The sequence below is a fragment of the Micropterus dolomieu genome, linkage group LG23 (assembly GCF_021292245.1).
Source record: "Micropterus dolomieu isolate WLL.071019.BEF.003 ecotype Adirondacks linkage group LG23, ASM2129224v1, whole genome shotgun sequence".
NCBI lineage: Eukaryota > Metazoa > Chordata > Actinopteri > Centrarchiformes > Centrarchidae > Micropterus > Micropterus dolomieu.
Window position 1 is genome coordinate 17770337 of NC_060172.1, and position 17358 is coordinate 17787694.

The following is a 17358-nucleotide window of genomic DNA, read 5'->3' on the forward strand; positions in this document are numbered from 1 at the left end:
CCTCGGCTCCTGAGCCCAGCCAACTACCTACACCTGCACCTCATCAGCCACCTCGTCAGCCTGCCACACCTGCCAGTAATCAACCTCATCCCAGCCTGTATTTCAACCCCGGTTCTCCACACCATCCTCGCTTGATCGTCGTTGCTCCTTACCCGGTGCCACCTCAACGTCCAGGCTCTCATGTTCCTTGTTTTTTCTCATTTTCCCTGCATTTTGCCGCTCCAGTCACTAACCCTGTCTTTCTGTCTGTTTTCCCTCCCAGGTTCACTCACCCTCGTCATCCGTTCAGTCGGCTGGGCTCATCCTCTGGTCCTCACCTCTCGGGCTTCCTCCACGGCGCCCTCCCGGCTCCTCCCTGCTCCTCGCCTCACCACCCGTGCCTCGCCTGCTCCTCGGTCCTCCGTGCCCGCGTCCCCTGCCGTCCACCTCTCCTCCCTCACCTCTTCCCTAGCCCCCTCCGTGAACCCTCAATAAAACCTCCTTCCCTCTGAGTGTTGCGTTTGGGTCCTTTCTGTCCCGTCTCCTAACAGTCTGTCAGTTTTTAGGATAAGACGGGGTGGGGGGCAGTGTAAGTAATATACTAAGTAAGGTAACGAGTAACATAACTAGTTACTTTTTGATAACCAGTAATAAGTGAAGTAATATTATTACATTTCTAAGGAATAATAATTAAAGAGTAACTTATTACAATATCTGATTAACTTACCCAACACTGTCGATAACAAAGAAGCTGATAAAAACAGTTGACTGCAAGATCTGAGGAGTACTTTTATGGTTTGACACAAGTTGGAGATTTAAATTTGTTCTCATGTGTACATTAAAAATTAACAAGGAGTAAATCCTACTTCCACAGCGCCGGAAATCTTACAAACATTTACGTCCTGTCAGTAAAAGACCTTAGGAGTTTCATCCGGTTCCCTTCCTGTGTATGTAACATAAAGCTATACTTCACATTTAGATTATATCTATGAATCTAGACTTGGTATCTGATAACAAACCTCTTTGTTACAATACAGCAACTGTGTGCAAAGTAAATATACTTTGCCAGTGCCAAATCTGTTTAGTTTCAGAAAAATCAAGTTAAATGTCAAATTGTTTGATGTCCTTCGCATTGGACGTCACGTCATGGTAATAATTCTGATATAGAGTTAATCCATATGATTACAATAATGATTACAATGATCAAAAAATATTATCAATACAATGCTCAGCTCTACTGTATGTTATATGTTTTTCTTCTGGTTAGAGTTTTGCGCTCTGCACACATTCAGAGCAGTTGTTGTGGGAGTTGCTTGGACAAAAAGTCAATTGACAGACACAGTTTAATTGCAATTTGCTGACACAGCCATTTTCAAAATGAATCAGCTTCATTTGCAAAACTCTCAACATAAGCAAGCCAAAACCTAATGATCCATCTCTACATCTAACACACTGACTGATAGTTAGCTTTTTATACTATTTACTGTACTGCTCACCAGTCACACTTCATTTACAGTCACTTTTATGAAGTGATATGATGTACATGATGTGTGATAAATGAATTGAGACCGGCCAACTACAAACACCAAGTGTATTTCCCGTTTTTTAGTATTCAAATATCTTAAAATGTATCTTGTTTGCTCTTAGATGTACTATCTCATCAACGTCATGCTCAGCTCTGAGCACCTGCACTGATTTTATAAAAAAAATATATAGCCGGTGAAAGTTGTAAAATCTTTTTCTAAAGTCTGAGAAAATAACCCTGGTGATGTCAGGTTACCTCCGTTTTGGATCTAGACTTTTATAACAGAAAGCTGTGGGAGTTTCTCAGACAGGTAGGTAGTAACTATCATGTTGCATTTTGGAAAGGGTTATGGTTGGGTTGTGACGTTTACTAGGCACTAAAACTCAGGATAGCTGCTTCTCTATTGTCACATGCGGTCTAGTCTTGTTGAATTAAATAACAATAACATGATGTAAATATTGTAGTAGATCAACTGGCATTTAACCAAGGTATCCAGCCCAGGGTAACATACTGGGTTGGGATGAAATTGAAAGTAGGCTACAACAGGATTTTTATTTGGTGTGTAGAGGTAGTGAAATAGTAGAGGATTTAAACATTAAGGCCATTCAAACACAGTTCTTCAACAATGCATATGTAACTATATACTTTGACATATACCTGGCCCTATCAAAAACAAACTAAATCTACTGAAAAAATGTATGTGTAAACCTACTTGGCAATAAAGCTGATTCTGATTCTGCTTCTGTGTTAAGATTTTCCAGTAGTTTAGGTGTGATCTGATAAGTAAGAAGTTGTGAACAATGTTGCAAAGTCATGATGAGAATTTCACATGTTATGAATGAAGGATCCCTGAGGACACAACAATGGTGTTAAAAATTTTAAATATTTTAATTGCACTACTCCTACTACTATCAATTGCACCTGAAAACATATTTTATTGTAAAACTTTTACAATATATCTAAAAAAAATAATATATATTATCACTGAATTAACAGAAAAAGGGATGTTTCTGAATATGAGGCGTGAAATCAGGTGAGTACAACTGTGGCAGTAGGCCATAAGCAACTATACGCACTAACCCTTTTCATTACCTGCAGATGCTGCAGACGAAGCAGTGCGGGTGGTACGTCCTCCCCAGGGCAGATACCACCTCTCCAGTGATGTACTGATCACAGCTGTCACACTGGGTCCCGTAGAGCCGCTGGTAGTCCTCTGTACAGATGTACTCGCCAGAGTGGTGGAAGAAACCCGAGTGCACCAGATCACAGCCACACACTACACAGACAGAGAGAAAGAAGTGAATCAGCTCAGAAACATGAGGCAGACTGACCTAACTGAGAGGAAATGCTACCATAAGTCATCACTGCGTGGAAGGAGTGATAGAAACTATTTCCTCACTACAACAAAGAAATGTTCTTCAAGACAAACTGTCAGGATTACCGTACACAGTTTTCATGCAAAAGTCATGTATTGATGATTATAGGCCCTGTCAGGCCTGTAATTAAACCAACACATATGATCAGGATGTACAATATTCCACAATCTGATGCTGTAACTACTATTTTAGTTGTCAGCCTGATTTGACACAAAAGGTAGTGTTAATCCTCTTATATAGAGGTTTCACCCTCTGGTTTGAAGGTTGTTAACAGTACACAGGGTCAGTATTTTGCGCACGTGTGTGTTGGTTGAGGGGGTGGGGTTGTTGAGAGTGCAATCTGTTGTCGTTTCTGACCTTTAAAGGGTTAATTCTCTAATCTGGTTTGGGGGATTAGACCAGTAACTATCTAATCTGTTAAATTATACATTATGTTATGGTTGTCTGTGAATATAAGAATCTATATGGTGTGTGTTCCTGCCTGTAACTTGATACACACACATATACTTTTATATATATTTATGGAGGCATTGTTGTGTGATAGATGCATGTCCAGGCAAAGAGACACGTGAGTGCACACAGATACACACATTGTGTTTACTAGAGACACTGACAGCATGATATATGGCGTTTATTGAGCAAATGCAAAGTCCCTTCAGCCGAATGATTACTTCTGGTCCAGCTGTGCTGAGGGTGAGGAGGCATTGCTGAGCTGGTTGGTTAGACAGTTTAAAAGGAGCTGAATGATAATTTGCTCCAGTAATCAGGGAGGCATGGAGCTCACTCTTACTGTACCTTCAATCAGTTGTGTTGTGTTGTGTTGTATTGTGTTGTGTTGGTGGCTACAGCTAAGCCATATCCTCTTATAATGCCACCAGCACAAGGGTTTTTATGTGTCCTCAAAATTGATGCCGTCAGTGCCATGCTTTACCTACTCCCACACTCACTCTACACAAATCACTGTGCTTTAACCCTCTGTACAGCCGTACAGCAGTATACAGTATAGAGTAGCATCATGATACAATCTGGAAATAAATTAGACATCTGGCAGCCAACGGATCAAGATATCTGACAGTGAACTGAATGTCTAGTCTCTAATTAAGCTAATGGCTCTAAATCCAGTGGAGTGAATGGATATGATCTGATCCGAGCCAGCGTGTTAAGTGGCTCAGACACAGAGAGAGGTAGAGCCAAAGAGAGAGAGATACTGTGGAGCAAGACAAACAGTCTAGCTACCTAATTTATGTGTCTATTGGAGCCAACCTGAAGACATAAAGACAGTAAAGCAATATTCAAAAGTGAACTGTACTCCTTTTCAAAGTTTTCTTCATGTAAGTCTGGAGACAAACACATTTCGCTTTGAAAGGCTTTCAAGAAACCCAAAGAAGAAAACCATGTCATGGTAACTTTCTATTCCCTTTAAAATGCATAATATTGTAATATTATGTAGATATTAACATAGTATCACCGTTCACTGCACATTGTATGACTGCATTGCCTGCAATTGCATTATATCTGCTGACCATAAAAGCCCTTATTGGCAAGACACATACTTGTAAACAGACCAGGCAGACTGTTGCATCGCATCATGGCAAGGCATGTTTATTTGTACTGCACCTTCCAAGAACAAGTGCTTTACATAATGGCATTAAGACAGGATATAAAATGAACACATGGCATTATAAAAAGACATATAAACAGGATTTGAAAGAGTATAACAGAGCTACAATAGCTCAAATAAAGCCAGATTACAGTAGAATAAGGTGTAGTAGTGTAGTGGAGCAGCACAGCAGCAGATCAGTAATATATTAATAATAGTATTTTGGCCCTATGTCATTCAGTTCTTTTGGCCTATGTCGGCTGAGGCTTGGAGGTAGAGCGGATTGCCGGTTCGATAACCTGCATGTTTAAGTGTACTTGGGCAAGATACTGAACCCCAAATTGCTCCAGACGGCTGCACCGTCGGTGTGTGTGTGAATAATTAGTTCCTTACTGATAAGCAGTTGGTACCATAGCCTCTGCCATCAGTGTATGAACGTGTGTGAACTGGACTCATGTGGTCTCTTCCGGTCTTAGTGAGTACTCTAGCAGCAGCATTCTGAATCAGTTGTGTTCACTTTTCAGAGAACTGTAGCGTTACAGTGGTCAAGCCCACTGAAGATCAGCAAGTTTTTCTTAATCCTGTTGAGACACAAGTCCTTTAATCTTTGATATATTTTGCAGGTGACAGTTGAATGATTTTGCAATTGTCTTAATTGGCTGTTAAGATTTCAAACCAGTCATTGTTTACTTGTAACACGAGAAATACTGCATAATATTTTTCTCCTCTGTCTCTGACATTGTATTCTTCTCATGGCAAAGCTGCTTTCGCACAACTTTAAAATGCCAGCCTGACCTTTATCATGCTGCCTGAGACTAAAGCTGTTCACAGTGGAAGACTTACAGCTTCTGTATGTGCTGTACACACACACTGTATATCAATACACATGTGTATGCACTACAGTGAACCATTCTTTTGTGAACCACCAGTGGGATTGAAAAGCCAGTGTAAGTTGATGCGTATAAAGAGTAAGGATTCACCAAAGATGAAGTTATGTGGTTTTCAGCCAGCTGTGACAACATGATGCATGCAAATATACATAAATTGAACCCTTTCCCACACTTGAGGATGATTGACTTTAAAATTTTCTCATCCTGCTGATAGCATTCACACATTCATCAGTATTTAAATCCTATCCTCCACATCTTAAAAGCTATTAAGATGTGGAGGAAAACAGGAAAGAGAGAGACTGTTGAGGCATGGCTTCTCTTGAGGGACATCTGGTATATTAGGACATTTGCAGCAGCTGCGTTTATTGATACCACTTCTAAAGTTAGCATTTTGCACAAAGCATGGCTTCACAGAGCTGCTAGCATGGCTGTAGACTATGCATGCTGTAAGTGCATTTTTATTAGACAATAATAATCTCACCTTCCTGTCAAAAATATTGGAATGTGTTGTTGCCTCCCAATTCAGAGCCCACCTCAATGACCTGTACAATCCATTTTAATCTGTTTTTTGCTCACAGCACAGAAACAGCCCACCCTCAAAGTCACCAATGACCTTCTCCTCTCTGCAGACTCTAGTCATCTCAACATTCTCATTCTCCTGGACCTTACTGCAGCTTTTGACACTATCAACCACAGCATTATTCACTTCTCCTGGCTAAGGTCATATCACACAGCCAGACAACCATGCATCAGTATCAACAACTGCACCTCTGTGTCCTAAGGCATACCCTAGGGTTCAGTGCTTGGTAATCTCCTGTTAATCCTGTAAATGCTCCCCGTTGGTAAACTCATTCAGCATCATGAGCTCCACTTCCAATTCTATGCCGATGACGTCCAGCTCTACATTCCTTACATCACAACTACAACTCATTCCATTCTGACAAACTGCCTTACTGAAATCAAATCACGGATGCATGCCAACTTTCTTACACTCAACTTTGACACATCAGACTTGATCATTGTCGGTTCCAAATCATGCCCCCAAAATAACCCAAAACTACTGCCTGACTATTTACAACTCCACTCTGTCCCCCTCCCCACACATCCACAGCCTCAAAGTCATTTTCTACAGCAACATCTCCTTTGAACACCACGTCAACCTGATCTACAGAACTGCCTTTTTCCACCTGAAGACATTGCTCATCTCCTTCTATCACTTCTATCTCTGCTGCCTAAAAGCCCATCCGTGCCTTCATCACATCCAGAATTGACTACTGAAATAGCATTTTATATGGTAGTGACCACATGACCACTGTCCCCCAGAACCTCCACTGGCTCCCTGTTCCACAACAGATCCAATTCAAGTCCGTCCTTCTGCTCACTCACAAAGCCCTCCACAATCAGTCCCCCTCCTACTTCATTGACCTGCTCCACCACCACACTCCTTCCTGAAGCCTCTGCTCTTCTGATGCCAACCTCCTATCTCCATCACTCAGAACCAAGCATCGGACCTAGGGTGATCCGTCCATGTTCAAATCACTAATCAAAACCCATCTCTTCATCTTTTCAGAATGGCTTTAAAATACAAGCTAAAATATATATATATTTTTCTTTTTAGACAGAAAGTAAATGCAATTTGTCACAACTGCAAATCATGTAGTACATCAAGCAGTATGCAGACGGATATACAGAATATCTGTATGATGAGTACAAGGTCATAATTTAGATCAAATTTCCTCTCAAAACCAGTACATCAAAAGTGCATAAAAGTGTGTCTGAACTTAAATAATGTCATTAAGCTAAAGACGTTATTTTGCAGATTTACAATGTAATTACCGTATAATAGAAGCAGGAAATGCCACAGCAGAGAATTCCCAATATTTAAATGAGTATGTGCCTGCCTGCTATCATCCATTATTCCATCTCTGTCACATGACATTTTAGTCTTTCAGGGACAGTCGGGACAAATCTTCTCACTGCCACTTGAACTTGCTGACTGAAGCTTAATTTTCAAGCAGGTCAGAGACTTGTCAGTTGTCAGACCTGTCAAGAAAGTAACCTCACCCTGACCTTTCCTGTTCCCTCACCTGTTGCCCTAAATTATGAAGGTTTTCTACAGTCTCTGTTCTGTGTGCTGAATTGGCACTAACCAGGCACTTCCTTTGGCAGCTAAACCGTTCAGCCTTTCTGCTGGATCTGGAGGCAGAGAGAGTAACAGCATTTTGTTTATCTACAACCATCTAGAGAGTCATCCAGCATCCTTTCTGTCTCATTGTGTAGTGCTGCCATGCCCCAACTGTCACAATAACCCCAGGAATCGCAGGGACCTGCAAAACATATTCTCACCAGACAAAAATAATGATCAAAATATATTTAACAGGAGATAATTCAGGGGAATACTGGGGAAAAAAAGGCAGTGTGACAGCGGCTATAGTCAGACAGGGAGACATCTTCACACAACATAAATCAACACGTTGACACATTACCAGTGGCACACAGAACAGTAATGCGGGCTGCGTTAGCTGGTGAAGTTGCATATTGCATCAGCTAATGTTAGCAACTACTCGGCGTTAGCCGGCAAGCTAACGTGACTCTCTCCATGTTTCTTTCAGCCGTTTTCACCAACATCATCTGATTCACTCTTTAAATATGTGTCTATTAAGTCACTATCTATTGCTGAATGAGGTAACAAAATAGTGATTGATCCTATGGCCCACTGATGAAATTATTGCAATATTCATTTGCAGTTTTATGAACTGGGTGTCAGTGGGGACATTCCCAGAAAAAAATGCTGTATTGAGTAACTGCTAATGAAGCAGCTTCACATTAAAAGCTTTTAACTGGTGAAACATGAGTCAATTTTTATTATGAAGTAGTCACAGGGAATGCAACGTGCAATGTGAGCTTGACACTGACCACTGACCGATGTTCATCAAAAATGCATCTACAAAATAAGACAATGGATCAGTTTAAAATATTGTAGGAAGTAAGCCAATGAAACAAGAAGGACCTATTCGATGAAGAGCTGCAGACTACAGACTGAACACCTCTAACTTCTCAGCGAGGAAACCAACCTTTCAATTTGCTGTTCGCAGACTCATGCTATGAGCAGCAGAATATCTGATCACAGAATAATGGAAAAAGGCCAGGTACTGCATTTATTAAAACTTCTGTTTTGCTGTCCTCATAATTCTTTGACCTTAGTATTAAACTGCATTTGCTGTTACCACGAATATCACAGGAAGGTGATGCCTCTGTAATTAAATGTATTTATAAACCTGAGGTTAGGTTAGGATAGTGGTTCCCAAAGTTGGGGGCGCAGAGCTGGTGTATAGTGCCTTTTCACTGTCAAACACAGGTGTGACTAATAACATTAATAATTACTGCTTTGTATTGCAAAAATTGCGACAACTGAGACACTGTAGATGTTATTAGTTCCACCTGTGCTTCCCCTGCACAGGTGGAACTACAGTGTATGCTGTGAAAAAGATCTATGAATCTGATGAATTCAGGAACAATAAAGAAGTGTGCTGTGATGCTGGAAAGGCTTTAGTCAGAAAGCAAAATGACAAGTAAAGTCATTCAAATTCTAAATACAAAGAAGCCTTTCTTGCTCTTGAGTTTACTGTCAATATACCCAGGCAGTTAAGGAAATGTTTAACTTGTGACTAACAGAAAGTCTGATCCTTCCCTCAGGTCATCCTCTGTTCAAAACACTGAAGCACCACAGAACAAAACATCAGCTGAACGCAGCTACGCAGATCAGCTCCTGATAGCAGCTCCTGATAGCTCAGATTACATGACTTAATAATAATAAAAGTAGCCCTCATCTCCTCTTTGGAGACCAGACTTGATAACCCTTCCATTTTTCATTGCCCTCTCCAGGCTCACAGCAGTTGTTTAATGTTACAGTAGTTGGGTGCTGGAGGCTATACTGCTGACAGACGTGATTTATTTCTGAAACATTGTGGCAGTTCTAGCGAACGGTCCTCTCATTTCTCTCTAATTCACTACTTCTAAATATTCTCTAACATCACTTAAAGCAGCTAACACTGCTCGTTGCTAAATTAGCCACAAAGCTAATGCCATGTTTATCGGTGGAAGAGTGCTGACATTAATGAGCGATTAAGCTATAGTGTTTAAAGTGTTCTAAATATATCTTGGCATGTCAGAAATGATTAAACCAGAGTGGACATGTAAATGAACATGAGCTGAACAAGTACCTAACATCGCTTCCTGCCTAACAAAGTTATCTACGTTAGCTCTTCTTTCAAATGTGAACGTTAGTGTGAAATCTCAAACTTGCAGGTCCTCGTTGTAGACAGCCATGTAGTATTAGATTAATTCAAGGGCTGTGTTTCCTCTGTATCATAGATGGCATTTTTTAGATGGTGGTTAGCAAATGGGTTATCATAGCTTTGGATAGAATTAACAGAGTACAGGTGATAAACTAGGTAGTAAAATGTTTTCTGTAGTTTTAGACATTTGACCGTTATTTATCAAAACTTTAATATATTAATAATATATTAATATACAGAAACGCACAAAACACCAGCACACTGACCCACTGGCTCTTGCAAGGACATGCACGAAAGAGTGCTCCACAGCTGAGCTCATACAGCGGGTAATGCTTCACAGTTTGTCCTTGAAGTATCTTCTGAAGAAAGAGCCAGGCCATCCGTGACTGTCTGAGAGTACACTAATACTGATAAAATGCACTGAATCTAGCTGCTGGTATGCTTCACTTCTGAAACAAACTTGTTTCAAACCAAAGTGGGTCAGGCTTGCAGCAAGCTTTACTATGTAAGAAGAATCATTAGTCTGTTTAATATTCTGTTGAGAAGGTGAAGAACCTGCAGTTGTATAGTCCATCCAAATAAATTCACCTTTGAAGAAAAACTGAATACATTGGATTATATATTTTGTATCTATAATGAACCTTTTACCTCAAAAAGCTTTGTGAATTGTTTCCATAAGAATTTAGACTATTTGAGGTATTTGTCCTTTGTTCCAGAAAAGACTGAATTTGTTCTTTACAAAAAAAACGAGATGCTGTAAGGTCATAGATAATGTACATGGTTTTTGTCTGGTCAAAAAAAGGAGAGGATTATTTTAGACACATAGCTAAAACAAGATGTGGAGAAAAGAGAAGATGGGTAAGATGGGAGTCAAGGGAGAGATTAGAGGGAAAGGAAAAGAGAAAAGCATCATGTGTGAGGAGAAAAGGAAGCAGACAGCAAAGTGAGGGGATAAGGATGTGGAGGAAGAGACAGGGGAGGGACCTAGGGGAGGTATCAATGAGGCTATTGATCTGTCCATCTAGCGCACGTCCTGTCACTGTCTTCACATCTATTCGCATCATCAACATGGGATGGATTTCCTCGCTGTAGCTCCTTTGTGTGTGCATGAGTTTGATCAGGATGGATAGATGGATCAAAGGGTGAAAGAAGAAAAGGAAAAAACAGTCTGCAGTCTAACTAAGGGAGTGATCGGTATCAACAGTACATTGGTAGAAATATGTGCCATAATATGGATTTTGTTTGCACTGGTAGAGACTGGGTTTCCAGTAGTTAAGTATTCATATTTGTCAGTCTAATTGAAGAGTTATGACTGCATATTTGCATTCCAAGCAGGACACAGAGATAATATTCCAAAAACTGGCATCATTTGCTTTAAAATTAGGGTAAATTTATTAATGTATTCCATATTTTATGAGAGCAGAAAGAGTTTGCAGCGTTGCATTTTCCTTTGTCTTATGAGTGATCGGCCTTTTTAAAATCTTCATTGATGTGTATTCAGTTCTTTACTCTTATTCCTCTGACAGAAACCTCAGTTTTAGTGGGAAAATCAAAGGTTTAAATTCTAAACGTGATATATCTGCTTGTAGGTCCAGCTTATGGTGTTACAGTTATTTTTATGAAAAAAGACTTCCAGCTTTACATGCTTGTAGATGTAAAGCTGCTGCGGATGTCAAGGCAGTTGGGAAAAATTAACACAAAGTGAGAGGATTCTGCCATATTGTTTATATTGTGGTATCTTTTTATACCTTTCATATCCAGCTGCTGGATAAACAAAGCACATGTTCATGTCTAGTCGTCACAACAGGAGGGTTTAAACATTCTGCTGTAATTTAATGTGAAGCTTGTCCTAATATCCAAAACACTAATACTAAAATGTTAAAACAAACAAAAATGTAGCTGCCCAGTACTTGATTAATAAGGCTAAGACACTACAGCCATGCTTGAGGTTATATTTACAACCTTACAACACACAACGGTGCTTTGATCTAAATGCTAACATTAGCATACTAACATGTTAACAATGACAGTGCTAACATGCTAATGTTTAGTAGATAATATTTTACCATTTCAGTGAGTTAGCAGGCAAACATTAGTGGTGGTATTATGCTCATTTTCAGGTTCAAAATCCTATTTAGGGGTTGTACCAGAACAGGTTTACATGGTTTAATTTTCAGAAAAACACCATATTTTTTTCATACTGCACATTGCTGCAGCTCCTCTTTTCACCCTGTGTTGAAGGCTTCATTTAGCTATTGAGTGATACATCATGTCTCTAAATAATGCGCAGTTCCTAGTTAAGGACTACTAGCCAATCAGAAGCAGAGAAGGGCGGGTCAGTGAGAAGCAAACACGGCTTCGGTTTAGCTGTACTAGTTGCGACCAGCTTGGCAACAGAGACTGGAGCAAGAGTTCTATCTCACACAGGATCTGCCCTCTACTGGACACTATGGGTCCTACCTCCTCCAATCACATGCACGCACTTGCTCACTGAAATTTTATCGTGCACGTAGCCGAGCGGTCACAGCGCAGCTAGGCTAGTCCGCTATAGCCGGAGAGACAGCCAAAGTCAGGTCTCTCTTGGTATAGCGGGACGAAGGAAATCGCTCGTTGCTTCGGTTGGTTTCGTTTCCTCCACGAGGGGCTCGTAGCGCCTGTTGCAGCAGGCGAGGCTGTCTACCCTGCCGCTACTTCACATGGAAGCTGTGAGCTTGAGGCTGATGTCAACACCGGGTGACATGACAACCTATTCAAACCACTGGGACAGAAGCCCATGTCCCACGTTGCTCTCCTGGTGGCATCCGAGCGAGACGGTAGTAGGACCTGGGCTTCCTCCTTGCTAGCCGGCTGTCCGGCCCGCGCAACGGGTTGCCTTCATCGCCTGGCAGCCGAATGAAGGGCTACTGCCATGACGGTGACACAATGCAGCAATGCGAGCTAACTCTGCGTTCCTCATGAACTCACAACAGTGTCCACAAGAACACTGCTAGCTCACTGACAGTGTGTGTGTTCCTAAAACACACAACCACAGTGTCAACATATGCTCAACTGAACCAGCGCAGCGTTCAGCTGACTAGCTGCGACGGCATGAGTCGAGCTAATGCCAATCTAGGTCAGATATAGCCGGAGAGACGCAACCAGACAACATGTCTCTCACACTATGGGTGTGTCTGTTCTGCTTTGGTCATTTAGTTTTCAGTCATGTTATTTGTAGTCTTAGTCTTAGTATCTGTCTTATAGTATGTTGAGTTTTGGGTTCTGTCCTGTCTATTGCCTGGTGTCCAGTATCAGTTGTATAGTTAGTCTGTGTTTTGAGTTTCAGTTATTTCTTGTGTCCTGTTACTCTGTGCTTGTGCTGATTGGTCTGTTACTGTCTGTGTGTCTGGTTGTGGGGTTATGATCCGTTTAGTCATTATGACTTTGATCTTTCTGCTTTAGTTTCCGTGTAGCCTTGTTCATTATTTTATTCATCCGCATCCTTAAGTTTACTTAGTATGTGTCTTGTATCTTAGGATTAGCTCTGTGTCTTAGCTCCTCGTTCTGGGTCTCGGTTCATGTCTTAGTGTTTACTTTTGGTCTGTGTACCTCTGTGTAATGTTGCCCTTGCCTGCTCTGTGTTCTCTTTAATCTCAGCTTCAGTCTGTTTTTCATTGTTGGTTGTAGTTCTTGGTGATCTGTCTGCTTGTGTCTTTATTAGTTCATATTTTCCTCTGATCTGTTATGTGTTCAGTAACCTGCGTCATGTCTGTTCCTTCCAGTATTCCTCTGCCTGCTTGTCTGTTCTGTGTTTTGAGTTCCAGTTAGATTCTTGTCTTATGTCCTTGGTCTTTTGTAACCTGTATGTCTGTTTATATGTATTCATATTTCTGTTGGTATTTGTCTGTGGTCTTGTTGGTAGTTCTGTTAGTTTGGGACTGTTTGGTATCTGTCCGTGTTCCTGTCTGTGTCTGTCTGCTGTCATTATTAGTATCACCTGTTTGTGCTCCCGCCCTCCTCATTAGCCAGTGCTTAAATGTTTGTTGCTTCTGTTTAGCTGTTGCTGGTTCGTTGTATGTATTTTTGCTCGCTGTGTGTCTGCCTGTTTCCTGCCCGTCCCTGATCCCACTTTGCTTTCTGTTCCATGGACTTAGTATTTCTGTTGCCCGTTTGGATTGCCTGTGTTTGTGGACTACCTTTGTTGGCCTGATTAAATTCTCAGAAACGGTACCTGTTCTGCCTCTGTGTCGTGCGTTTGGGTCCTAAAACCTGTTCCTGCCTGAAAACACGGCCAAGCTCTTCCAGCGGTGTGGCCTGTGGCACTTTATCACAGTGAACAGCGGCTCATTCTCCCAGCAGCAGCTCGCTGCAGTGGAGAGAAGGATGCCCTGTCCTAAACCGGCTTCACTCGGCAGCTGTGTTGATATTGACTGCTCCACTGACGACGCGCTCACGGTGACATTGTTGCACGTTGAGCCGTCATTTGAGCAGCGAGCTGCGGTGCGTTCAAGGACACCACGGATCAACAGACGGTGGAGTATTAAAGGACACCACAGAGCAAGCTGTGGTGCGTTCAAAGACACCTGGGAGCAACTGCTCCTGGTGCGTTCAGGGACACTATAGCCCGTTCGACGTCACCCTACCCTTGGGCTAAACTTCCTTTTATGGAAAGTTTGGCGGTGGAGAGTGCCGAAGATGCGTTGTTCACGTGTACACATTTTCATGCAGAATGGCGACGCCGCTGCATGCTGACAAGCTGGGTGGACAGCATTCTGAGACGAGGATACTCTCTTCAGTTCTGCTGCATACCTCCAGTTTTCCTGGACATAATGGAAGCCAGTCTATCCTCTCAAAAGGAAGTGAACTTCCTGGCCGCTGAGATCCAGCAACTTCTGCTGAAGCAGGCTGTCTTAGGGCATCTCTACGCATGACATGCACAGAGGTCTTGCACCATGTGGGTCCGCAAAAAGACAAGAGGCTTCTGAGCCATTCTGGATCTCCGCCACCTGAAACAGCATAATGGACAAGAGGGCGTTTCCACATGCTGCTGATCAAGAAAATGCTGGAGCCAGTGCAGCCCGGCAACTGGTTCACCGCCATCAACCTGAAAGACGCCTATTTCATGTCGAGGTAACACAGTAACAGGGAATTTGTAGGCTTCTCCTCTCAGGGGGTAACCTACAAATACATTAGGCTCCCCGTCAACTACTTGCTAGCCCCCCCACACACAGCAGATGCATCGCACTGCAACCGTTGCGCAAGAAGGGCATGAGGGTTCCTTTCTACTCACGACCTCATGGTCATGGAGAGATTGACGCAGCCTACAGTGACAGAGCCCTGGCCTGTACCTATGGTCTGGGGTGCTCTGGTGGGCTTCATATGCACAATGCTGGTGTTGGACCAGCCTCTTCAGGTTTTTCCTCCTAAAATTGTGGAGAGGCAGACTCAGGCTGGTCTGTCTGCTGAGGTCGCACAGACCATCCAAGCGACGGGCAGTCTCCACCACGTCTTGCTGTAAAGCTAAGTGGTTGGGCTTTCAGCGTTGATGCATTGAGAGGGAGACGGATCTGCCTACCTGTTCAGTGGGATCCATTTTCTCTTTCCTGCAAGGTCTGATGGAGAAGGGTCTATCGCGCTACAGCTATCTCTCCTGTCATAGTCTTCACCCACTCCCTCGTGATACGCTTTCTGCAGGGTGTGAAAAGACAGCGACCAGTGTCGTGTCTCTTTGCGCCTCAGTCGGACTTGTTGCTTGTCTTGGTGGCTCTAATATCTGCACCTTATGAGCCCCTGGAGCAGTCCTCATTGAAAATGCTATCTGTTGAACAGCCCTGCACCTTGCTCTCACCTCCGTTAAGAAGGTGAGTGAGCTGTGTGCCTGTCGGTTCACCCCAGCTGCATGCTGGTTCTTGGTGTCCACAGTGCAGCCAGATTGAGACAACATACCTCCTTTGTTCTTAAGAACATAAGGAGCATGTTCAGGTCCAGGACAATAAATCTGGATGCTTTCTACCCCCCACCCCACTTAGGGTGCAGGGAGGTGAGAGTGCATCTGTTGTGTCCATGTGTGCTAGGCTAACATCCTATGTAGAGCACACAGTCCCGATTCGATGCACTGGTCAGCTGTTCGTCTGTTTCAGTGATAGTGCAGTCAGTAAAACCCTGTCCAAGAAGAGTGAGTGAATCTCCCAAGCCTGGGTTAGTGTCTACGACCCTTTTTCAGCGGGGTGTGTGTTGAAGAGATCTGCACAATGGCATCTTGGCCCTTACTGTGCCCGTTTGTGCGTTTCTATCTCTTGGATATGTCAGGCTCCTTCTCGGGATCCAGCTCGCAAGTGCGACCTAGGATTTGAAAAGTGAGGATCTGGTGACTACTGGGTGTAGAGGGGGAACATACACTGGCAGTGCCTGACGTTTCAGGGCAGTGCAGGTGTTAATGGTCAGGCCAAGCCCCTATCAGTCCAGCGACCTTCTCAGGGGTGTCCCACCATTCTGTCACTAGGTGATGTGGTGGTCGGGACTTTAGCTTGTCGCGGCTAGGGTGGACAGTCATCGGACTCCACCCACTGTATCCATAGAGTCCAGTAGAGGGCGGAGCCTGTGTGAGATAGAACGAAGGTTACGATATGGTAACCCTAGTTTTATAAGCACAGGCGGAGCCCTCTACCGAAGATCCCTGCTGCTCTGACGCCATCTGCTGAAGAGGCGGTCGGATGCTGAGGCAGTAGGGACACTGCTATTTATACGTCACGCACGTATCGGTAGTGACATCCTATTGGTCGGCTACGTGCACGATAAAATTTCAGTGGGCAATTGCGTGCGTGTGATTGGAGGAGGTAGTACCCATAGAGTCCAGTAGAGGGCTCCACCTGTGCTTATAGAACTAGGGTTACCATATCGTAACCTTCGTTTCAGAGAGGTGAGTCACATCTTTCATCCATAAAGTTTTAACTGAGCTCTGTCTCTATATCACAGTAACAACTTTGTCCATTGACTGCCTGGAGGGTAGCTAGTGTTTGAAAGGGAGAGGAGAGGTGTGTGCTGCAGCTCAGTGTTTTTCCACCAGTATTTTTGAGGGCGTGTCGGAGTAGCTGCTTGGCGAGCATTATATGAGGCGCATTTAGCTTGAAGAGTGAAGAGTTTTCTTTGGGACATGGGACTGCCTTTGGTGTGGACTTTGGGCATTTTTCACTTTGCAAACCTATTATATGCACAAAAAAGGAATATAACTATATAAAGGAGAGGGAAATAATAATAATAATAATAATAATAATCCTTATTTGTAGAGCACTTTTCAAAAACAAGTTACAAAGTGCTTTAACAAGTGTAAAGAATAATACAAAAAAAAACAAGATAAGAGCATGAAAAATTAATATAAAATTAGTAAAATACAATAAAATAAAAGGGATAAAATAAAGTCAAATAAGATCGGGAAAGGCTCTCCTATAAAAGTATGTTTTAAGAAGGGACTTAAAAGAGTTCACTGACTCAGCCGACCTGATTTCCTCAGGCAGGCTGTTCCAGAGCCTCGGGGCCCTGACTGCAAACGCTCTGTCCCCTTTAGTTTTCAGTCGAGACAGACAGACCTCTGCCCGAGGATCTCAAGGTACGTGCTTGTGTGTATGGGACTAAAAGGTCAGAAATATAACAAGGCGAGAGGCCATGAAGAGCTTTAAAAGTGATCAATAGAATTTTAAAGTCAATTCTAAAACAT

At 42.6% G+C, this 17358-nt stretch overlaps 1 protein-coding gene across 1 annotated transcript in view; it reads right to left on the reverse strand.

The window, feature by feature from the left end:
- Positions 1 to 17358, reverse strand: part of LOC123963087 (actin-binding LIM protein 3-like) — a 66372-nt gene that overhangs the window by 41309 nt on the left and 7705 nt on the right. Inside the window, exon 3 of the mRNA XM_046039611.1 lies at positions 2597 to 2780. Coding sequence (XP_045895567.1) covers positions 2597 to 2780 — 184 coding nt within the window. The remainder of the gene's footprint in view (positions 1 to 2596; positions 2781 to 17358) is intronic.